Source organism: Squalius cephalus, assembly GCF_949319135.1.
Source record: "Squalius cephalus genome assembly, chromosome: 11".
Lineage (NCBI taxonomy): Eukaryota > Metazoa > Chordata > Actinopteri > Cypriniformes > Leuciscidae > Squalius > Squalius cephalus.
In genome coordinates this window covers 19,253,962-19,279,481 of record NC_137132.1, presented here as the reverse complement: position 1 = coordinate 19,279,481, position 25,520 = coordinate 19,253,962, and the positions used below count along the sequence as shown (strand labels likewise).

Genomic DNA, 25,520 nt, shown 5'->3' with positions numbered 1-25,520 from the left:
TTTCACATATCTGATATTTGTCGGGACATTTATTAAAAAAGGTGCTATATAGTAATAGAATGATGTAACTCAAAAGCATAGTACAGTAAACCGCCCACAAAAAAAAGAAAAAAGATACAATATGTACACATAAACATAACTAAAAACACAACCTAAAAAGTAGATAAATCAACAAAATAATCAACAAATGACACAAAAAAATACAATACAGTACAGAGAGAAAACATTGGTGTTAAAGCAGATATTTCCCACTTTTCTTCCCTCCTTACATCTCTGTGTATGGGTATTTTCCACTCTCATACACGTACAATTGGGTATAATAAACCAACATTAAAAAAAAAAGTGATTGTGACTACTGAGAAAAGAATGAAAATTTAAGGTATGGCAGTGAAAAAAGTGCTACTTTCGTTCTGAGAGCAAATGTTTCACTCTCACATTCATTACGCTTAGTACAGTACTGCATTAGATTGGAATTCACTTGCAATATCCAGGCATGTTCAAGCCAGCAAATGCAGTCCATCACAGACTCACGTCTGATGAAATATTCACAACAAGTGTGTGTGACAGACAATAAAAGGATGTTGTTGGGTGGATCTGACCTGTTCCTCTTCAAAGGGGTCATAAAACAAGGTCACATTTATTGCCACTGTTGAGAAGACAACATACACAAGACCTATTTACTCATCCAGGATCTTGTACAAATGATTGTGTTTGTCTCTCAATTATGGAGAGACAAATCTTTTTTTCTTTTCAGGTAGGTTCACAGAGAAAATACTGTTAAAGTGAGTGAGGTTGTGACTTAACCCAAACCGTAACAAATCAAATCAATCTTTTGATGAGAAATGTTCAGTGATCTGCACAAAACACAGTATCTACATCAACACTGGAATTCATGATTAAATGCTTTTTGACTGATTTGACATCATTTTCCACAGTTTTCTGAGCACATTTGAGCCAAATCCATCTGTCACAGGACTTATCATAGGCTAAAAGACCCGGTTTTGCTTAATTTGATGTATTTACCACGTTTTGTAATTCGTAATACTGACCTGCAACCCATTACAAGCTACAAGAATATGGATCTTCCAAAGCGATTGTCATCAAGCATGTCTCAAAAATCTCCCTTTTTTAATCGCTATGATTTATATTCAAGTTCTCATCACTTCAAGGTGTGTATTTGGTTTCTGTATCATTCATCTTGACCAACACAGAAACCGTCTTGCTTTTTCTATTTTAGTGAGCACCGTATAGTTAAATGGTAACCAGACCAGAAATCTTGAGAAAATACACAAAAAATGGCTAACATGGTCTTTGTGTACTTTGAGGACAGAAAGCATACACTCTGTAATGGCTAACGTAAGCACCTCTGTAATTATGAACCCTGTAGTGCAAGATATATCCGAGAATGGCCGATAATCTCTCAACCGAGATTACACTGTGTCTAAGTTTTTTGTACCCCTAAACGCACATACGTGTCAAAGCAGAGCTTGCAGGTGGAGACATCTGATATGAATTATTACTCTAAAAGTGAAACACCCTGAATAATCGAGTCAATACGAGGAAAAGAAAACATTTTGTGCTAACAAGTAAAGCTTAACCAGTAGTACTGCATTGGTAAGTGGTATAGGGTACGGTACGATCAGTGTGGAATAGTATTGCTGGTGAAGATCAGTCGCTCTTGATCGAAATGTCAGGCTAATACCACTTTTCGATCCACATGGCTTCTACAACCTTCTGAATGGACTGATATGTACAGTATGCATCATGTCACCCATAGATGTACTGGATCTACAGCCCAAAGCAAATAATAGCACAGCTGTCATACTAAAATCGAGTGTAGTTTACATTAGCCTCAGGTGTCCTTTAATATCAGCCCAGTTCAGAAAGAGCTGCAGTTTCATGCTCATGCTTTCCAAAGCATGCTTTCATATATGAGATTAAAGTCTAAAATCTGTCCACTTCCAATGAAGACCCATATGGGACAGATCACAAGCAGAATCGTTCTGCTTTAAGGTAGTTTGTCAGTTTTTCATATTCAAACCGCAATGGAGGGTTCTTGTCTCGCATTTCAGCAGCTTTATGAGCTGAGAGAAACTAAATGAGTGAGGTAACAATGCAGAAAGTGTCTGAAACAAGCTTGGCCATGAAGCTGAATACTAGTGATGTGTGTAATACTCTGTTCAGGAAGGCTTCCTCAAACCTGAGAGAATTTCACTGAATTTGCTTTGTCTTTTGTATCATCACGGTGTGAAATTCAAGAATCAAGCTAAAATTGCAAGAAAAGAGGGTCATTCTCATCTTTCTTGTCAGGCAGTGCATAAATACTTGATGTCCTTGTCAGTTTCAAGGACAAGGGCATCATTTGTTTCTACACCTGCCTTTCACAGTGTCCATTCAGTCCATTGCGTGTAAACGTGTGTTTGTGTGGCACGTTGTGAGACTCTCGGTTGCTTTGGCTGTGTTTTGTGTTTGTGTGCCTGTTGAGAATATGTGAGTATGTGTGTCAGACAGAAGGAGGGATCAGGGAGGTGTTCATCACTCGTTTTGTGACCTGCAGTTCTCTTCCCCCTCCCCACCGTCCTGCCTCCTGCTCTTCGACTGCTGTCATCTGTGTGTTTGCAGTTAGACAAAGGCCTCGGGGTTGGTGCTGTTGTTGATCTGGACATAGATCTTGGGGTCTTCCTCGCGCTCCTGCTTCTCTCTGCGCAGCTGCCTGCCGTAGCACAGAAGATAACTGGGCAGGCAGAATCCCAGCATGGTCAGGACCAGTAAACCCACGTTTACCTACACAGACAGACAAAAGCTTGAATTTGAGCAAGCAAAAATTACATTTGAAGGAATTTTTGCTGAATAACAACCTAAAATGTGGTTTGTGTGTGGAGAAGAGAGATAAAACGGGTTTTGTTGTGCAGACCTGGCACATAGCCACACTGCTGACGATAGGCAAAACCTTTTTTGCCTATCAAATTTCATGAAATTATTCCTCAGAAAAGCAAGTCATACGGGTTTGAAACAACATGAAGGTGAATAAATTAGTAACTGCTTGCTCACCCAAAGTGGATCTCCATCCAGTGGGCCCATCATAGCCATGAAGAGAGGCTGTTGCAGCAATGCAAAAAGTGCGCTAATGAGAGACTGCATTCCTGTCAGACTGCCGAACTGAGAGGACGGGTACCTGCAGCCATTAAGAAAACCATTGTTCTTTAATCATGATTAAAAGCAACACCAATAAAGACCCAAAACACAAAACCATACTCACACAGCAGCATACAAGCCACCAACGGCAGAGTGGATAAAGCCTCTCACGATGGTGTGCAACACAAAGGACAAAATCTAGAAGGGAAACAAGAAATCAGAGTTACTCATTGCTCCCCCAAGTCAAAAATAGCCCTACTTTTTTTTTTTACTTTGTCTAATGGGTAAATATTGACTAGAAAGAAAGAAATCCATAGTCAGTGGTGCCACTGGGGTGTGCTGTTGTGCTACTACATCCCAATGCATCCGCTGCAGTAACATGTGAGGCGCTCTGCACCACTTCCTCTCCCATTGGGTACAATATTGTTCTGCAGGCAGCGAGACTGATGTTTTGCTCTCAGTCACCTGTAGATGAAGATTGGGCACCAGGCAGGTCATCCCAAAGCCGACCAGCAGCAAATTAGTGAAGACGAATGCACGGGTGGCGTTGCTGATCTTCTGGATCTGTCTGTCACGTTTCTTTGGCTGAGTAGGATCCCTGAAGGAAAAGCCAAGAGTGAATTACGCAGATGCAATGCAACATTAAGCTTGTGATCAAATAATAATTACAGGTTGAATTGGCTGGCGGTACGTGTCAAAATGATGCATTAGGCAGCTGGACGCGCATCGTTGCTTGCACTCACTTTGTGACTTGTTTCTCATTTTCATCCTCACATTCTTTGAGTTTCCAATCCATGATGTAACCGATCACAGGGGCCGTCAGGAGACACAGCAACTGTAGCACCCCGAAGATAGATGTGTATGTGCTCACTGAGAGAGAAAGAAAGTTGAGCTTTAACATTGTTTTAAGGGTCATTCTGCCAAACAGAATATATGTGAAAAGCTGGAATGAAGCATTTTTTATTCAGCAAGGACACATGTATATGTATAATATAAAACAGTTTAAATTAAAATTGTAATATTCCACAATATTACTGTAAAACATTTTTTTGCTCTTGGTGAGCATAGAGACTTTAAACTTTTGAACGGAAATGTATCTGCAAAATCAAGTAACTTTATTTTATTTCTTTGTTTTTTTTCTGTCTTTTGTCATGAGGATGCCTTTTTTTGGCATGTCTCCACCATTTAGATTTTTTATTTACATTTTTTTTTTTTAAATAGACTGACAATATATTAATGTATTTATATATTACATATATTACAATATATGAAAATATAAAAATATACTAATATCAAAATGTATTAATTTAGCTTTAGATGGAACAATGTAATTTATTAACACTTAAAAATGATTCGTCTCACAGAATGTATAAAAATTGACATTTATAGCCTATAAAATTGGAAAAGAAACCTATTTCATAGAATGACCCATGACTTGTTCCTGTGAAGTTTAGGTGGACAGATGAATGATTGGATGAATATTATACTGTGCACTGACTTTGATGCATCACATCAATCTCTAACCACCAAGGGCTGGGTTCATGCTTTTACATGACAACATGAATCAATGTCAAATGAAGGTGGAAAAGGAGGAAGGAGGGAGGAACATGGTGGGGGGTGGGGGTGAGAGGGGTGAATCGAGAATGCATCTCATTTTGCCTGCAGTCTTACCCATTTCCATCCTTTCCACTGAAAAAACACACCAAGCAGCACGAAGAGAGTGCAAACAGAGGACAAGAGACAGACAGCAAGGAATTAGCAACGTGAACCTGCTGTGGCCATCCGAGTACATATTAAACGCATGATTAAGAGTTGTTAGGCAGCCAATCACTGAGTGACATCAGAAAACATTTAGGAAGGAAGCTGTGAGAGGAATAGAGCACGACAGTGCTTTTTCAACAGCCTTGATTATACAGAAATGTTTTTCCCATTCATTTTCTCCATATGCATTTCAATTAAATCTTAATTAAAAAGCTCTAAGCAATGAACCAAACCATACAATTACAAGACTTGATTTGAAGCAAAAGATATATGAGTATATGAAAAATCTGGTCACTAAGAGCCAATAATTGTAAGTATTGTAAATTGTGTTTATATATATATATACTGATATTTTTTAATATCAGACTATGCAAGTAGCAAGTAGATATGCATGAATGTATTTAAATTTAATTTAAATGATTTATTTTATTATTTTAAATAATTATTATTATTATAATATTATATAATAAATATATAAAAATAATTAGTAAAAAAATATATATTAAATTTACTGCACAAATATTTAGATAATATAATAATGTTACATATTTATAATTTATATATAATATATATGCAGCGACTTCTATGTTATCATAAAAATCTATTTCTCTTTGGAGAAACTGAAACTGACTGTTGCGTTCTGTTCCTTAGGCGACATTTAGCGTTGGATCAACAGAAACGGTTTTAGCCTGAAGCATCATACAACTTGTTTTGGCAGCATGTTGTGAATATTTGACAGACATACCTTTGTTCAGGTCTCCATCAGCAAGGGACTCCATAATATTGTTCATGGCCCCCATGTAGAAGATGAGTCGGAGCTGAGTCACACACATTGTGATGAGGCTGAGCATGAATATGGGGCTGAAGATGCTCCGCATGAAGGACTGGGCTGAAAAACACATGAAATAAAACTATTATCAACAATAATCATTTTTATAATTAAAAGTATTATTATTAAAACAGCTAACTTAATTGGCTTCTTAGGGTGCGTTTAAACAATGTACTAAAAACAGAAGTTTTTCGCATACAGATGACAACTGTCAAAATTATCCCAGTTCACATGGATCCGTCAAAACGACTCAAAACGCTGTATTATGCATGCCAGGCCAGTAGGTGGCGCGTTAATGTCGTTTACACAGAAACGATAACAGTATAGTTTTCAAAAGTTTGCGTTTTCAGGCCCCCAAAACGCTGTTGTGTTAATGAACCAAAACGCATTCAAAGTTTTCCATTTTTAGTTGAAAACGGTGTTGTGTAAACGAGCCCCAAGTCACCACAATTTAAGCAGGATGCTCTAATGCCTTTAAAAAAACGGTCAGATCCTGTTCTCATGGAAAATAACTCTACAGGTGCTTGGATAGCCAGGCAGCACTTCAATGTCTGGCACAGTAACACAGAGGCCGGAGGGTCTGGGTTTGTTAATGATCCACTAATTCTAGCGCAAGAAATGCATTCACCGCATTTCACCGTTCACCGACTAGCAATGGAGAAACCTTTATGGTGCTGTTACCTGGTGCATTGGGAATCTGATCTCAACTCACCTGATATGCTCCGGAACACACACACACACACAAACAAGCTACCTCGTTATTCCTCTAAGTACACAAACACTCACACACTTTCAAGCCGCCAGCAGCGAGTCTGACAGTAATTGACTGCAGTAATGGAAACACAGGGTGGTGAAGGCATTAGCGCTCTATGGATGACAGTTAGAAGGGATCAGCATCAGTCTCTCTCTCAAACCTCTCCTGCTGCGTCTCTAAAACAGCCCTTTGGTGCTATCTGCCCTCTCCCTCGCCACCTTGTCAACCCCTGCCAATTTTAGCTCCATGCCATGGGTCCTCCAGGAACGCAGTCTGAATCGATTGCACGCTCCGTTTACTACAAAAGAGCCCAACTGGGAACCCCGTCGAGAGTTGCAGAACCCTAAAAGGGGGAGCAAGGGCCCTTTTGCATTATTCTGACAAGTTTGAGGTGAATTAGGAATAATTGCATGGCACAGATTTGGGTTAGTAGAAGCAAAGTGCAAACACAGCGTGTGCCTAGAGCATCGAGTGGTTCGGCAACCTCCAGATGTCAGAAACCAGGCATAGGGCTAATGAAGGAAATCCCCATGCACAATAAAAAGGATTTACTGAGAAGCGTTCATTAACATCGCCCCCTGTCTGCTCGCATATTCCCTGCATGTCTGGATGCCAAGGGGTGCGCAGTGAGGGGGAAGACTCTGACACCGGCGGGAACCAAGGCACTCTGTGTTCTGTCCAATTCTTTCTGGAATATGCATGATTGCACGATTGCATAAGTCACTTGAATTTGATGAACAAGGACTTTGTTCAACACAATAAAACAGTGGAAATAAATGCGTTTTGGTAATCCAATAAACACTATTCTGCCTTCATAATTAACCTGCATAACTTTCAATTATTTGGCACTCACGTCACCGGCTCATTAAAATGGAACCTGAACGACACATACAGTGGAGTACAAATATCTGAGACCACTAATGAAAATGTATTTAAAAAAAAAAAGACAACATATTTAAAAAAAAATGCATTAAAGGGGTCATGAATTGAGAAATCAAAATTTCCTTGATCTTTTGACATGTAAGAGGTCATTGTATAATAAAAACATCCTTTAATTTTCAGAACTCAAAACTTTTTCAGTAGTCCAAAAACACCAAGCTCAGAAAACGACTCATTTTGAGTTTTGCCACATTAAGATGTAATAGTGCGACGAAATACCGCCTACTTCTACATCACCGCATCTTTGGCCCCGCCCACTGGCGTGCTAGTGAGATGACGAGGAGAGAAGAGAGATACAGGATGACCGGACTAAAAATATCATTACCTTCCAAAGGATCCTAATGCTAGGAAAGTGCTTATTTATTTTCAACTATGTGAATGTCTCAGTAGAGCATTATTTGTTTGTTCGGTACATTTCACTGTGGATTCTCTGTAAAATCAGTTGCAATTTCGCCACATACTAACATAAGTGCACCTCATGAAACATTATAAAATAATACAAAAATGCAGTTCATGACCACTTTAAATTATTAAAGCAGTAACACAACATGCATTTTATTAATTTAAGAACATCTTACCTAACAAAGGAGTACAATGGCGCAACAGTGAATTTTCAATGTCTCTTACCGGTACTTATTTTATGATTTATATGTTTTCAATAAAATAAATAAATAAACAAATAAAAGAAAAAAAGCGCAGATTTTTGGTGTGGTTTTACATTTTTCAGATGAAAACATGTCAAAAAGGACGATACTCACATTCCTCCTCAGACTTGCACTGCACCTCCAGATCGAGGGTGGACAGGCAGAGTTTATTGCCTTCTTGGGTGGCCATCTGTTTTGGATTGTTCTTCATGGAGTTGCCCACGCTCAGTCTCCGACCAACGGTTGTCACCTGCCTGTAGAACTGCTTCCCTGTGATCTTGTGGTCGAAGCCCAGCCAGCTGAACTTGATCTTCACACTGACAAGGTGGAGCGTGAGACAGACAATAAGTGAATTATTCCATCAGAACCTTCAATAAATGGATACAGAAAACAAAATCATGCTTTGGGGTCTGTAAGATTTTCTATTTTAATATCATTTTGTATATTATATTATATTAATTAATAGAATTGAATTTATTCATTCGTATGATGTCAAAGCTGAATTTTCAGCATCATTCCTCCAGTCTTCAGTGTCACGTGATCCTTCAGAAATCATTGTAATATGCTCAAGAAACATTTCTTATTATTATCAAGGTTGAATGTGATCAAAGTTGTTCTGCTTAATATTTTTGTAAAAACAGAGATACATTTTTAACAGGATTCTTTAATGAATAGAAAGTTCAAAAGAATATAAATATTTCAAAACTAATTCCTTTTAAAAAATCATACCGACCGCAAACTTTTCAACGGTACTGTACAGACACACTGGACTACATACCTGTAATCCATGTCCTCGGGTCCTGGGAAGGGCTCGAGCGGCCAGTTGAAGAAGCAGTTGATGAAGACGAGGCCGGCACAGCCAGCCCACACCAGAAGGATGGTGATGAAGGCAGCACCGAAGTCATAGATCACCTGATAGAGAGCAACAATCATCATCATTAACGCTGCTTTAAGCTCAGCTTATTAAATAAATCCAAACTGAGCACTCGGATTTACCTTTATTCCTGGGAAGGTGACGGCGGATGAAGCGTATGAGCCAATCATGAATGCGATGAAAGTGGAGCGGAGATCACCAAACATGTTGGGAAGCTACAGAAGAGTCAAACAGGGGATATCAAAATAAAAAAGCACTTTTTAGAGGCAATACTGGTATGAAAAGCAAATATATTTGCTTTCACTTTGAGGACATAATGTTTGAGCCGTAAGCAAAACAAAAACAGGTATCTTGTAACAGGATCTGTTTTAAATGACAAAACGTCATAGCAGAGGTTATTAAAGTAAACATTATTGATATTCTCCGGTGGGAGCAACATGTAGGTGGGGGGACATCTTTGAAAAGGCAACTGCATGCCGTGAATATTTTTAGCAGCGAGAGAAAGTGTGAGGGACACTGGAGAAGCTTGCATAATGCTGTTGCTTTTGAGCTGGGTCGAGGAGTACAGCACTGGCTGTTCTAAACTGCTCTGTCAGGGTAAACAACTGTCAGACGACAGAGAAAACACAGAGGAAGGAAGAGAGCCTGAAACGCCTAAGATTGAGAACCACAGACAATCTGAGAAGGAAAAAAGGCAGAGAGAGCACGAGTGTAGTCATTTACAACAGTATTCTTTAAGAGAATATTTTTAGGATAATTTATGTACTGTTGAATATTTGTATTGTTTATTTATTCATTATTATTCATTTCATTTATTTTATTTTATTTAGAATCAGAAACAGAATGAGGTTTATTGTTAGTGTGCTTACACACATTATGAATTTGTCTTGGTGACAGGAGTTTCACAGACAAAAAAGACAAATAAAATGATTGAATAAAAATTACAAAATTAAAAAACAATATAACTTTAATATATACAATTATATATATATATATATATATATATATATATATATATATATAATTGTATATATTAAAGTTATATTGTTTTTTAATTTTGTAAAAATTATTTTACATTTACATTTATATTAAAATTAAAAAAAAAATTATATATATATATATATATTATTTTTTATTTTTTATTTAATTTTAATATAAATGTAAATGTAAATTAATTTGCAAAATGCTGTTTAAAATAGTATAAATGGAGTATTGTATGTCATACCATTAAAAAAAAAAAAAATTTTATTGCAGTTGCAGGGTATCAAAATGTTCTGGTACATGTTTCTTATTTTCTAATTTCTATGTATTTTCCATTTCTCTGAATAAAAAACAACAACATCTATTTCACACCCGTCGACAGCTGACAGTGTCTTATATCACATTTCCTCCACAACTCGCAGTTCAAACAACAACACAGATTTTCCAAGAACTCTCTGGACATCTTCCACTTCCCAGTCCAAAAGCTTGTTGAAGACAAGAATGAAGGAAAGCTCTCCCTTGGAACCCATCATAGACGTCACTCACTGCCTCTAATTAGAGTAAAGGTCATCTCAGAGCCAAAACATCCCAGATGACACTTACAATAACTCTCTCACACACCCAGCGCCCAATAGACGGCATTGTGCCTGTGTTTGGAGAGACTGTAAGAACAGCTTTGGCTAATGGACTGTGGAACGGCCTTTCCATGTGAAGTACCAAGTTTCAGTAACACTGTTCTTCCGCTTTCTCAAATGGTCACTAGCCACGGCTGATCATGTGATGTCAAATACAAAGAGATACTGCAAACAAAGTCCCTTTTATCAAAATCATCTTGTATTATAATGCGAGTGTCGCTCTGTCTAGCTTATGCTGCAATGTAATAGGGAGTAAAATAAAACGTTTGACAAACACTGATAGTCTACAAGTAAAGTGGTACTGTCTGGATTAAATATGAGTCAATAAGACCAAAGGAATCCACTGAGACAAAACAGTCCCAAAGTCATGGCCACTGGAACTGAGAAAACACTGTAGTGTAAAACAACTGAAAGATTTACAGTAATGGTATCTGAAATAACGTTATTTTGAAAATAATATAAAAATGATTATTGCTACATCTCTAAATATTAAATATTACATCTGATACTAATCTGATGGCACTTGTGAGGCAAGTACATAAGATGCATCACTGTTAAAAAGTTTAAGGTCAGTCAGAAATCAGTACTTTTATTCGGCAAGGACGCATTAATCAAAAGTGATACTGGTCTTTCTATTCATCAAAGAATAGATTTGTTCATCCCAAACTGTATCATGCTTTCCACAAAAATATTAAGCAGCATAACTTTTTTCAACTGATAATAATATGAAATGTTTCTTGAGCATCGAATCAGCATATTAAGATGATTTCTTAAGGATCATGTGACACTGAAGACTGAAGTAATGATGCTGAGAATTCAGCTTTGTCATCAGAAATAAATTACATTTTAAAGTATACTGAAATAGAAAATAGTAAAAAAGTTATTATTTCACAATAATAATATTTTAATAATAATAAAAGTAATATTTCACAAACTATTTTGAGCAAATAAAAGCAGCCTTGGTAAGCATAAGAGACTTCTAACAAAAACACTAAAAACTCATACCAATAATTCCTTTGAATAGCAGTGTATATTTTTTTTTAAAAAAGAGTCATATTTTGTTAATTTTATCACTGGGTGTTTCAACTGTAGGCATGGAGTTTTTTGAAGTCTGTACTATAAATTGTTTAAACTGAGAGCTATTTTTAGCCTTGAGCTGCCCAGAAGCTGATTTGAATTTGGGATCGATGTGCACCAAAGTCAGTGAGTGTGGTACTAGATTGATTTGCTGAAATAAAAAGGACATTTTGAAGTGCCTGAGTTGAGTAACTGTCCCACTCTACCAAAAGCACCTGTCAAAAATAGATTAATGTGTGGGTGTGTTACAGAAAAACAAATCAATTAATGTTTCATGAGAACTCACACCGATCGTCAATATGAATGTGGCTTTCCCATCCTCATTTGTGCAACATATGACCACAGAAATCTGTCAAATCCTTTTTCCAGCTCTCTCTGAGAGGAAGGATGGTGAGTCATGGCGTAAATGGGTTGGGGGGAGGGGCCTTAAGTGGATAAATCATACTTGCCACTGCGAGAAAACGACAATGAGTGAGGGTAAAATTCATATAGAACAGAGAAGTGAAAGAAAAACTTGTTAAGGTGAGTAGGTGAGAGCTAGCAAAGGCTGGCCAGATCCTGACTTTGCAAAGTCCAAATGTGGCTTCCAGAGGGTCATATATAGTCTGACTATCATATTGCCTATTATATTTAACACTTGATCATTATTTGTTCCACATTTAACTGACCGTGTGGCCGTGGTGCATTTATATGACTCATTTTGCATAATTTTCCAAGCGTTAGTCCCGTTCAATTGCAGGGTCCGCTTCATCGAAATTATTCACACACACAATGTGCAAATGTTTGGCACAGGTTTTACACCGGATGCCCTTCCTGACGCAACCCAGTGCTGGGACATATTTAGATGACAAATCATATAATAAAAACTTTCACACCTCATTTTGAGGTGTCCATTGTTGGACCAACACAGCAAAATATCAATTGGCATGCCCACTTACTGAGTGTTTTTAATCTGTTTTCTGGAGCCTAAATGCTCCTATTCCCCCATTATAAGCCATTTTTTTCTATTTGCTTCCACACATGACTCAGCATCCTAAAGAAGTGGGTTATAAATGGATTGAAGGCACAAATGAAGAACAGCATTAGTGCATCAGAGAGTGAGAGACAGAGCTAGAATAAAGAGGAACAGTATATCCCCAATGAAATTTTGTGGTTCAGAGAGGTTGCTATATTACCCTTTACAAAAACATATATATACTGGCTTTCACGTGCGCACGTTAAACTTTCGCGTGTGCACAGGAATTTTTTTGCGTGCTCACGTGTGACAATTTCCGGTTTATGTATACCCTACTATAACCTATTTCCTTTGAGCATCACTGCCATTGTACTATAAAGTAAACGAGAGTATGGATGCACATGAATTAATAAAGATATATTTGCTCTTTGTCCTATATAAAACTTTATTAAAAAATAAAATAAAATAAATATATATGTTTTAAAAGATCAAAACACCCTTTACTAAACCACTTTGTCTGATTTAACGCAACCTTACAGGTGGCGGAGAATTATAGTAGTGCATAAACCGGAAATTGTGACGCACGAGCACGCAAAAAAATTCCCTTGCGTACGAGAACATTTTCTTGTGTGCATGCAATAGTTTATCACTATTTCGTACTATTTATTTTAAGTTTTATTTAAGTATTTTATTATTCTAACTCCAGTGAGGTTGTGTTGCAAAAGACTTAAAAAGATGGTTGCTTGCTACACAGCCAGTGGGATGACAGATAGAAACAGACAGACAGACAGACAGACAGACAGACAGAGAGCTAAAACGGGTAGAGATAAGAGCTGCAGAAATGGGCAGATGAAGGATTGAGGTCAGACAGTGAATCAGGTGGCTGGGAGGGGACAGTCCAGCCGTTAGACACAGAGAGCTGAGTCAGTGTACAGGGAAAACATCAGAGGTGTGCTGGGAGGAAACACGAGCTCTCAGGCACTCTTACCGCAGCTGCACTATAAACTGCTGAGTGCGCAGACACAGAGTGACAGATAGAGAGACAGAAAAGCGTGGAAAAGAAAGAGAAAGAAAGGTTGAAAGCCAGCTTCACTTAACCTCTTAGGGTTCATCTTCAGAATGTGACACTTGGTTATTCAATTTTCAGAAAAGTTTCTAGACTACATTTTTATATTTACTGAAATAAATGTGAGCTGCGCTTACCTGTGCAAAACTCACTACAATGCTAGGGCATGGTTGTCAGGGAAATGTATGTGATTGCTAGGATGTTTTGGTTGGTCGCTAGAGTATTGTTAAGTGGTTGGCAGATTTGTCTGGGTGATTGGTAGGGTGTTGCTACGTGACTGCTAGAGTGTTGCTAGGTGGTTGCCAGGGCATTGCTATATAGTTGCTAGGGTGTAGAGTAATGATGTGGTTGCTAAGGTGTTTGAGGTGGTTGTTAAGGCCCCAATATACTTCAAGCAAAATCGTAGAACGAACTGATGTGACTTCATTTAGAACAAAATCAGTCCAAAACAAAGTTTTTGGAGTTCGAAACAGCTTGTCAAAGCGAACTGTCTGGAAAAGTTGGTCAACACCTTTGTACTCTCATTGGTCCGTGGCGATTAAGTAATAGGTAGGTGTGCGCTGAGGCTTTGCCTTCTTCCACGTGGAAATCTTTTTTTTTCTGATCATTTCTCCCCACGAGTCAGTTGAGATTAGACGTGACCGGCAAGTGAAAACATGAACACACTGGAAGAATTGCTTTATAGTAGAAAATGAAATTATACTTCTGATGAAATGAGACACTGATACTATTTCTCAAGTTTAATAGTGTAAAGCTATTTGATTTCAAGCAATCTATTGCATACAGTGCTCTATATATGTATATATATATATACAAACGTGACATGACTTTACTAGAGTGTTGAATTGCAGAGCTCGTGCAAACATATCCACATTGCTATGATCAGATGCTTTTCTTATGCTTTATTAAAAATACTTGCTGTTTTCTCAATTTTGTTGTGTTTATTTTGTTATTAAGAGGAACGCGCGCAGCACTTATTTACATATTCATCTAACCAAAGTAGGCGGTGTCAGATGTTCGATAACAGTGTATCGTTACTTATTTCGAACTTCGTTTTACCCCAAAATGAAGAACAAAAAAGAACCATATTGTGAGTATATTGGGGCCTTTAGGACCTTCCTAAGTGGTTGCCAGGGTTTTCTAGGTGATTCCTAGGGAATTGCTAAGTGGTTGTTAGGCCATTGCTAGATGGTTGCTAGGGCAATACTATGTGGTTACTAGGGGGTTGCTAGGGTAATGCTGTGTGGTTGCCTGGTGGTTGCTGGTAGATTGCTACGTAGTTCTTAGGGTGTTCTGGTTGGTTGCAGGGCATTGTTAGTAAAAAATGCTAAGAAAAATAGCAACACACATCAACTCAAAAAGCTGCACAGTTTAATTTGTGTCTGTAGCAAAAATGGTGCAAGACGGGTTATGTGCTGAAAGATTTGTTCAAATGCCAAAGTATAAGTAAATATGATAGTGACATGCTAAGTTAAAATATTTGTTTCTCTGAAAAACAAGGTTACAGCCCGTTATTTTACTTTGAAACGTGTGTTCAGTGTCGAAATGTCTGTTTTTTGTGTTGGTCCGTGTGATCGCGCTCACTGCCAATTTATGGGTTGCCAGTTGGCAGAAAATACAGCGTATTGCAGCCATTAAATTGTCTGTCAATATTACACACTGTCAATATTACATATGGCACCTTTAATAAGTCTAATAACAGTAACAGTAATGAAGCTATTGAGAGATGCACCCACACAACAGATGTCAGACCGTATGAACTGCACTGTGAACCTCAGGTTCAGCCTCCCGACACAACAACCAGCAGGGTAAAACACATAGTTATACGGAACAGCTGGGAAAAGGTTCTAAGAACACAACAGCTGAGATAACAGTCTGTACAGTTCCGCTACACAGTTCACTCACTCTTTCTGTGTGTGTAACAGTCGGAGGGTTGCCCAGACAAGCTGAGGCATGTATGGTAGCACAAGATAGAAAATCAACAACACAAGCAAATGAACTGGTTGCAGGAACAGCTGTACCATCAGCTATGAACTCAAAGTTTTCTATGAACTCAGATCAGCATGCAGAAACAAGAGACAACCACCCGTCAGCTAGCAATGAGTGCAACTTCCTGTTGGCTTCAACACAGTCTGCTCTCCTTATTGGTGAGGTTTCTCAATATGAACCCAATGAACTGCAGATCTCACACTAAACAAAGCTAGATGTTTTGTTGTATTTATCACTGAAACTGTAATAGTGTGTGGAAAGACACAATAGCTCTGAGCTGTTTTGATGTCTTTTGCCCATAGGCAGCTGGCAACAAACTAACTAGAACAGCATAAGCGACTATAGGCAGCAACTTGTCTCTGTTTGCACGTTCCAGACAGACTGTCTTCTCTGTATTAGCGGTGGACATTATTCAGACACTGTTTCATTGTGAGTTACATTGTTACACCAGTAAATGGTGACAAAAAGTGACCATCTTTATGAGTGAGTTATCACATCATTAAATCAACTGATTCTTTCAAAACACGGATTCATTCAGAAAGTTACTAGCTGAATTCGAAATCGCATGGTACCATACTACTCTTACTATTTCTCCAACATATGACAGAAATAGTAAGAATAGAGACGCTGGTTAAAATTGGAATAACACACTAGTATACTACTCACTATTCTTACTATTCTTACTCTCCTCTTACTGGTTCTGTCTTTTTTTGTTGTTGTTGAAATAAATTCAATTCACATCCTATGTCAGTATATGTCAATTTCTATGATTCTGCTGGAAATACTGCTAAACAATTCTCTTTGAGGATGAATAATTTTTGCGAACAGAAAACACCTGCATTATTCAGCTACATTGAGTTTTAGTGGCATGTGGCCAGCATGTGAGATTGTCCCATGGTCTTTGCGCGAAAGACCGGAAAGGACACCCATGGAGACCCACTAGTACGACATGAGCACTTACTGTGAGTGAGGTGAAGGTCATGCACATGCCTCCAAACCCATTCAGCGCAAGGGCGAAGAAGATTAGGAGAGAGAGATCTGTTAAAGAAAAATACAAGGATGTAAAAGAGAGCAGGGATAGGTGGGTATTAACAGCAATGGTGGTCTCATCTGGATTTGCAAACATACTTCTAGGGTCACTGGCTCCATATGCAATTAGGATGCAGGAGAGGGCAAACGATGCGCTGGGAAGAGATCATTTCATGTTATTCTTTTGACACATCATGTATCCCACATACAATGCATTCAGTATATTTTAGCAAAGAGGTTTTCAAACTAGGAGCCATGGAAACTTTATAAAATAATCAAATATAATATAAAAAAATTAAAATAATTATAAAATATTTGTTCAAAATTAGTGCTTTCACATCGATTAATTGCGACTAATCGGTTTGTAAACATATAATATGTATGTGTGTGTATTTATATATAAACCTTTATGTTAGATGCCATTAATCGCGATTAATCGATTTGACAGCACTCTTCAAAATCCAAATAAATATCAAAATAAAACAATATCATATGTAATAATTTAACAATATTTTACACAAATGTATAATGTTAATAATAATAGTATAATATAATATTAATAATATTTTTACCGTATAAATAGAGTACATTTTTATGTTATGTATTCAGAAACCAGTTTTCCTCCTATACCTGCCGAGCAGCCTTAATTTGCGTGGGCCGTATTTGTCCATGATGATGCCGAGGGGCAGTGTGATGGCGCTGAGGAGGAAGGAGCCGATGGTGAAGGCCAGGTTCAGCATCTCATCTTGCTCTTTACAGATAGGCCAGCCATTCATATTAAGATTTTCCTCCTCCTCATGTCTTGGGCTTGTTGTTGTACCATTTTCATTCTCAGATATATTCTGCCCCGTACTGTTACCTGGAGGATTGGAAAGCGTAAGACAGAGTGAACACAAATTGAGCAATCTAATCACCAAACCAGCACTAACCAGTGTGGACCAGCGTGGAAAGTCATGCTGTTTTTTTTAGCAGGGTAGTCAGCAGTCACACGCTCACATGTAAAACTCTAAGGACTAATTGGAACTCTGACTTCTAGGAAAACAGTTATGGCACTCTGGGAAGTAAAACAGGAAATGTCGTTGAGAGATATCGTGGCCACCATCATGTCCCCCTCCTAAAGCAGGCAGGATGCTGGGCAAAAGGTCAAATAAACAGGCAGCTATACACAGTAAACAACTGTAGCAGAAATAGCACAGGAGTTTATTTGAACCCACAGCCTCAACACCTTCCAACAACCGCCAAAGCATGAGCAGTTTGACCAACATTTTTAATCCTGTTCTTTCACCCAGTACTCCCCTGTTGTTTTGACTATGGATAATCATGCTTTGCCTGGGCAACAAGTCTCTTACTTGGTTCTTCAAGACTAAATAAAAGTTGTTTATCCAGCGTTCTTTTGAATTATCAACAGCCTTAAAAATGGTCTGGAATAACTTGTTCTGATGGGGGATGAGGCTGTTTGCAGCATATGGAGAAACTGTTATGAATGTAAATGGTGGGCAAGAGACAGGTCTTTGTGAGGGATTTTTGTTCGAACGTGATCAGTAAACAAACAAAGGAGCAGATATGACCTGAGCAGGTGATTGATGATGAAAAGAAAAGGGTTAGAAGTCACAGATTGATTATTAGAGGACATATATCTACTAACTAAGCTAAGCTGGAGATATTTTGTTGAGTAAAGGAGGAGCTGCCTTGAGTCAATACACACCAGTTTCAATAGCTGCTCCTGATAGCAGTTACAGACTGACTCAAAAAGTAGTGTATGTTTTTACTCTTTTTCGTGGAATTAATAGAAAAGGTAGCTTTCTGTTCAGTACACAATTTGAGTCAAATATTTCACCCCAAAATTATTATTTTTTTAAATACATAACTAAAATGAAGATTATTTTAAGACCATTAAGATTTTTTTTGCATGGTTACATTATTGAATCACTAAATAAAGCATAAATAACATTTTATTTTTATTATATTAAATTGCCAAATTGGGGTCAGTAATATTTTTTTCTTTAAAATTTAATTTAATTTAACAAGGACACATTAAATTGATCAAAAGTGACAGTAAAACAGTTATAGTGATATTATCAAATGATTTCTATTTCAAATAAATGCTGTTTTTTGTTTTTATCTTCGAAAAAATGATCACGGTTTCCACAAAAACATTAAGCATTACAACTTTTTTGTTTTCAAAATTATTAAATGATCAAATAATTATATATAATTATTATTATTTTAATAATTAATTAAAAATAATGTTACTTGAGCAGCAAAACAGCATATTAGAATGATTTCTGATCAAATAAATGCAGCCTTGGTGAGCATAAGCGACTTGTTTAAGAAACATAAAACAATCTTAAAGACTTCTGAACTTATGAACGGTGGTGATGTTATGACCCTAAAAACAGCTTCCATTTTCTTATGCATTTGGGTTGAAATATGACTTGCAGATGTTGACAGGTTTTGTTGGATTCACATTTTAGGTCTCTTCAGATGAACGAGTAGCTCTATTTCAGATGTTTCTGAACCCATTGTTCCACTAGATCTAATCAGCGACAGCAAAAAACAGAGACAGCCAGGCCTGATTTTCCATTTGCTTTGATATGGAGAAGTGAGAGCAGAACGGAATGAGAATTCAACATGAGTCTGACGCACAAAAACGTCATGAACACAGACTCAGTCAGAAGTGCCGGGCCAAAGCATTTAGCCAGACAAGCATTTTCCTGGTCAGTGTTTCCTCATGCCTGCTGATTAAAGAGAACCAACCAGCTGATAATGTGAAATAGACAGCTGAGTCCAAGGGAAACGTGAGGAAATGGCAAGATAATCTCATATTTACATGGAGCAAACACTTGAGCCACATTTACTTCCTTGTGTCATCAAACATGTGAGGCCTGGTGTCTAGAATGTCTGAACTAAATGCTGACAACAGCCAAAATGAAAAAGACAAGGGAAGTGTGAATGTCCAGGATTGCAATGTGCATTGATGTGTTTGACCTTTCCCACTATTCTATCAATAAAAGTCTCAAAAAGTTTCAAAATAAGTGTTGTACTAGGCCACTACTGTGTTTGGAACTTGACGGGCCCAAGACCCGGCGCCACCGCCACCCCGGTGGCTTTAGGGCAACTGTGCACGGCAGGCAATATACATTTAAAACGGGTAAATGTAAAAGAACTATGTCAAAGTCGTTTCAATATGCCATATTTAATACAGCTAGTTGGTGCTATGACCACAAACCACAACATCCACTTCCATGAGATATTAAATATATTTTCAGGTCATATTATGTCATAGGTCACTTACAAATAAGTGTGAAGTTATCATTTGCAGCTCAAATATTATACGTCCATAAGTATTTATCTCAGTGCACTACAAATAAACTATGGTTCTATGGATTTATTTTGTCATTAAAACTGATAGAAACAGATCCTAAGTCTTAAAAGATTTCACATACTGTAATGCAGGCATAACCACATAGCAAAGAAAGGGTTCAACTCCAAACCATCAAGCGTATAAAATAAGACTCTCACACACACAGACACACACACAAATACAATCAGTTGGAGACTGTTAGTTAGTTGAGCCAGAAGATTTAACAACATTTTAAACAAAAAATAATAAATAAATAAAATCTAAACTGTGCCAGAAAGTATATTTTGATAATGTCTAATATATATCCAAATGCAATACCTAATAAAACCAAGTCATATGTCTGAAAACACTGTTCTCAACAACAAGGCTTTTCTTAACCATGTTATTTTTAGGCCAATGCTAGTGGTTATGCTATGTATTACATTTAATTTGATTTATTTATTTCAACCAGATAGCACGAAATTTGCATATTTGAATAATATAAAAAAAACTTTTATTTGTATTACTTTATATAGAGACAAATGGTGTATAATTTATTATTTAGAAGAAATAATGGCCCTTTTTGTCATTACTTTAATCCCTCGCCATGGCAACACCGCTCAAGATATCCAATACCCATTGGCAATTTAGCATCTTCAATATACTGCCATCATTGTTGAGAAAGTTGTGAATCGTATGAAGCCCTTTGGACCAGTAGTTAAAAATTCAGAGCTTGATTAAAAAAATCCACATTCAAACAAATATAGCTGACTTCTTGTTGGTCGGAGCTAATGACTGTAAATTAGAAAGTTGTCCTGTACGATGAGAACAATATATGTAGCGAGCGAGTTTGGTGACTGTAGGTAAAACTACCCCCCCCCCCCCCACACACACACACATACTTTAGCAAAAGTTTGCGCTATCGAGCCCCTCCTAAACACCCATTTCTAAGGCTTTGTCCATGTCTACTGGCTGACAACTGAAGCTGAAGTTTGAAGCAAATTGGGTTAAAATAAGAGGGCGATTTCAAAGCATTATGAAAGTGACACACTTCCTGCTGCCTGTTGGTGGCGCTAAGACTTTGACTCACAATAGTCACATCCATGTGATCTGCTTCCTACAATGAACACACAGCTGAAGTTTAATCAAAATCAGTCAATGTATGCAGTTATAGTACACTTCCTGTTTCCCTTTTTGTGCCATATATTTGTTGCCTCGCCAAGGCCAACCCATTTGAGATATAAAAAATCTGCTAGCAATTTAGTATCCTGTAGGTGAAAAGCATTGAGAGCTACAGAGCCCCTCAAATACAACCATATAAAAGAGTGCGCCACAGAGCCCCCCCAAGATCCCCCATGTCCACTTGTGTGCAAAGTTTCACGAGTTTTTGAACATGTTAAGAGCCCCACAAGTGTCCATAAATTAAAAAAAAATTACCTTAGGAAAACAACAGGGCCCTTCGCCCCTTAGGGCTTGGGCCCTAATAAGTGAAGACTGGGTGAGAGAAGTCCCCTCGAGAAGATCATGGCGATCAAGTTTATTTGTTGCCATTGTGCTAATGGGTCATAAGATATCAAAGTAGTCCGGCTGTTTCTTCAGGACTTCAGAAATGTGTTTTCACGAAGGCGTGTTAAATCGTTTAAGAGACAGATGTCATAGTGGAAAAATGAAACATAAACCAGGGCCAGTTCAGAGCAGCATGGCTGAGTCTCCTGACCCCATTCACTGAACAAGTCACAATCAAAGCAGCACAGAAAGAAGTCTTTGAAGAACAAGACATTACACTCCAAAAGAAACTTTACACTAGTGTCAGCAAGCAGATATTTTTAAACTATTAACAATAATGTTGAATTATCAGAAGCCACATGACAGTGCACAATGTGAAAAGACAGGAGGTCAACAAACATCGAACTGTTGAGTCTTTATTTATCATGGCACTGCACACTTTTCCCTCACATATACTGTATATTGGATATCTTTGTTCTGTATACCCCAAAGGTTATTTGAAATATGGCTCACAGGCACACATAGCTTCCATGTATTTTTTTATTATGTCTGAGCCATTTGACCCTGTGACAATGACATTGACATGACATGAACTCCATTAGCAGTCTTAATGTATAAGTATGATTTTATGTGCATCAGTACCAGTCTATGATCAGTACATGATGTATTAATAAATAAATTTAATCTCGGAGCTCAGTAGGAACAAGCTGTTCTTCACAGATGAACATTATGACCTAGACACATTTTTGCCAAGAGTTGTAAGTAGACCTGAACAGGCCTATTCCAGTTAAGATTCTATATTCATCTGGATTAATTACACAGCAAAAATAATTTATTACTCAGTATTTTGTCTTGTATTCCAGTACAAATATCTATACATTCTTAAATCAAGGTACATTTACTTGAGAAGTAAAATGATAGTAGACCTTGTTTTCTGAAAAATGTGACATGTATGAACTCAATTAATTTTAATAAAAATATTTAGATTTAATGTTTAAGTGCCTTTGCTTCTCAAAAACAAAAACAAGACAGAAATTACTAACTGAGAAAATATTTTTTTGCAGTGTATATTTTTTTAAAGGCTGTGCTTTTAAAGCACAACATATAAGTAATAATAAGTTGACCCACATATCAGTTCATGGAATGGTTGGTATCTTTCATCTTTGCTAAGTGGTCTACACTCTTTTAGCTATTCAGAAAATCCACAATTAGTCTAGCATATCAGTCCTTTAGAAGTTTTCTTGATATTTATTGTTTGATGAAACATTTTCTTTCATACTAAGACCTTAAGATGATACAGCTGCACATGGAAGTATCTATACTGTGTTATCTAAGCTAAGCAGATTGATGTCCTCTGGTCTGTTTACCCTGAAATCAACTCTGTGAAGGAGCTCAAATTATCTATAGACCCACTTTGCCAAAATTCTGACGCCAAACAAGCTTGTAGATGCTGTTTGTAATTCCTAATGGCAGCGCAAAGCAAGAGGGCTTCCAAATAAGGTGCACAGACTCTCAGTGATCGATTGATATTCTGGTTTGGATTCCTCCATAAGCCCTGCGATGGGCGCCAGACAACAGAGATTTTTGTTTTTCATAATGCTGCATCCTCTGTTGCGAAATAATACAGATTTTGCTTAAGGTAACTGCATTCCAATATGGTTTGAGTCAATCTGCCAAACATTTACTGTTAAAATATGGGTGGGGAAAGAGTGAAAACAAAGCTATTAAAGCAAATTAATATGCTTTGTATATATATATATATATTAGACTTTTCTTTGATGTTCACGTAATTATTTGCAGCATTCGATCTGGCATCTATTGTGGATAGTGCATTTAATGTCTTTATGAGTTTCTGTAACACTGAGTGCACTCATTTGTCCCCTCCTTACCTGGTTCACTGCAGAGGTAGGAGTAAAAGCCCTCTGATTTCAACATAATGAGCAGTGAGCCCCATCCGAGCAGGACAGCAGAGAACAACAGGTTTTCGATTACCGCAGTAATCGCCATCCACCAGCGCCTGGAGAAGGCTGTGGCCAGTGAGGGAGCCATGACTGAAGGAGATGACACAGTCTGTGCTGGTAATACTGAGGAAATCCCCCTAAACTTTGGGCAATCCTGTGAAAGTGGCCATAGAGTTGGATATCAGTTATTTAACGTTGAATAATAAATAATGCCAATACAATACATTATAATAACATTTACATGTTTAATACATGTATAATGATAAATTTGACATTTTTTTTATTTTATTTTTTAATCTCCCAACGATTACATTGTCTTCCCAGCATATAGTGAATGCTCTTTTGTTGAAACATTGTTATAACCGCAACTCCCTGTCGAACATCATTTAGATTCAGTTCCTTTGTCTCGCTTAGCTACACAACAGCTCATAAACAAAAAACAGCTGAGTTCCAAAAGAGAATGTTGTTGATCGAAACCCAGTTCCCTCCTCTAGTCCCTCCCTACTAGCCTCCGATTGGCTGTTCGAACATTCTCGTCACCCCTGATTGGCTACGAGATAAACAGATTCAGAGAACATCTCCACGTGAGACCAAGATCCAGCCGGTTCGAACCAGTGCGGCGCGAGTCGTTCGCTTTGTGCAACGGATATCTTTGTACAAAATCTATTTATCCACAGGCGAAGTGACATTTCGTCATAAAAATAAACGATTAGACTCTGTTTGCTTTGCACAAACGATGTAGAATATGGAATACAAACAGACAACTTACACGTTGTTTTATATGCTCAAAAACGCCTCATTAAACTATTTCAATCATCATTAATTTTCTGGTTGAATTATCTTTCCTAATTTACGCGCGATGTCTTATGTGTTTACGTTAAGCATCCTGCGGAAAACGAGCAGCCCTAAAACTGGTCTAAACTGGACAGGCATCATCATCATCAGAGCCTCCGCCTGTGTGTGTATGCACCCCTCTCCCCTCCCTCCTCATGCATACAGAGCTCAGCTGTTCAGTGGATACACACACTCTGCTCTGAATAACAGTCGCGATGAATGCACTTCCTGGTTATCGCTTCACTAACTATTGTTCTGTTCTAGGCTAAATAAATGCTCGATGTAAAACTGTGGACATTGTAATACATATGCTGACTCAAATATGATGTACCCATTCATCATATATGATACTGCAAAACACGGATTCTGACGGCAAATGTAAAAGCTCATAAAACTCATAAACCGCATTATATACTATTCAAACAACACATCACAGTTTAGTTATAGTTTATAACGTCAAAACGTGCAATGGCATAATAAAATACAGTTAATGAAGAACGGTCCTAGTCTTTGTCATATTGAAGAATTGTGCAAAAATAATCTAACATATTTAAAAAAAAATCAATATCTAATAATTTTAAAACAAAAATAAACGATTTACTTCTTTATCAATGACTGTATAAACTGTGTGAAATGTATATAAAATGATTATATATTACATCAACAGTCTTAGAGGGTAAACTTACAACAGAACATCCTTATAATAAGTCATACCTATTTCCTTCACCAAATCCTCGCTTCGGCTCTCTTCAGAGTAGAAAAGGTATAAACAACCTTATGATGCCAATTTCACTCTTTGGGTTATGTTCACACATACATTTATTTCCCAACATCTCTTACTCCCGATTTTATATTTGCACCGCTTGCTTCACACAAACAAGCCAACTTCCCCATTGGCTGGTTCCTGAGCTAGAGATGAGACCAGCCAATCAAACCGCCGCTCGGCTAAAATATTTAAATAATTGCACATTATATTTTGCTCCAGCGCAAAGAACATTCACAGAACACACCGGATTGTTGTGGTCCCTGCAACAATTTTACAGAATTTAATGACCTTTTATGGCCTTTTAAAATTCATTAAACAAACAAATCCCAAACAAGGAAGCCATCTTCGTATTTCACGATTTCAATCTCTCTCTTAATAATGACCAAGACGATGTTCATCAATGACATTATTGCAAAACCACTAGAAGACTGGCACATGAAAT

General features: G+C 37.6%; 2 protein-coding genes across 2 annotated transcripts in view; both read right to left on the bottom strand.

Annotated features, from left to right (window-relative positions):
* clip3 (CAP-GLY domain containing linker protein 3) overlaps nucleotides 1–25,520 on the bottom strand; it is a 769,717-nt gene that overhangs the window by 422,304 nt on the left and 321,893 nt on the right. The window lies entirely within an intron of this gene.
* On the bottom strand, nucleotides 1,956–25,186 carry slc43a2a (solute carrier family 43 member 2a). Its single transcript, XM_079886018.1, has 14 exons — nucleotides 25,027–25,186; nucleotides 23,407–23,632; nucleotides 17,299–17,527; nucleotides 16,768–16,823; nucleotides 16,601–16,677; nucleotides 9,059–9,151; nucleotides 8,841–8,974; nucleotides 8,177–8,379; nucleotides 5,642–5,785; nucleotides 3,879–4,005; nucleotides 3,601–3,733; nucleotides 3,260–3,333; nucleotides 3,052–3,175; nucleotides 1,956–2,784 (listed from the first exon to the last, which is right to left on the bottom strand). Exons 2-14 carry the CDS (start codon nucleotides 23,564–23,566, stop codon nucleotides 2,623–2,625), a joined length of 1,716 nt encoding a protein of 571 aa, XP_079742144.1. The 5' UTR covers nucleotides 23,567–23,632; nucleotides 25,027–25,186; the 3' UTR covers nucleotides 1,956–2,622.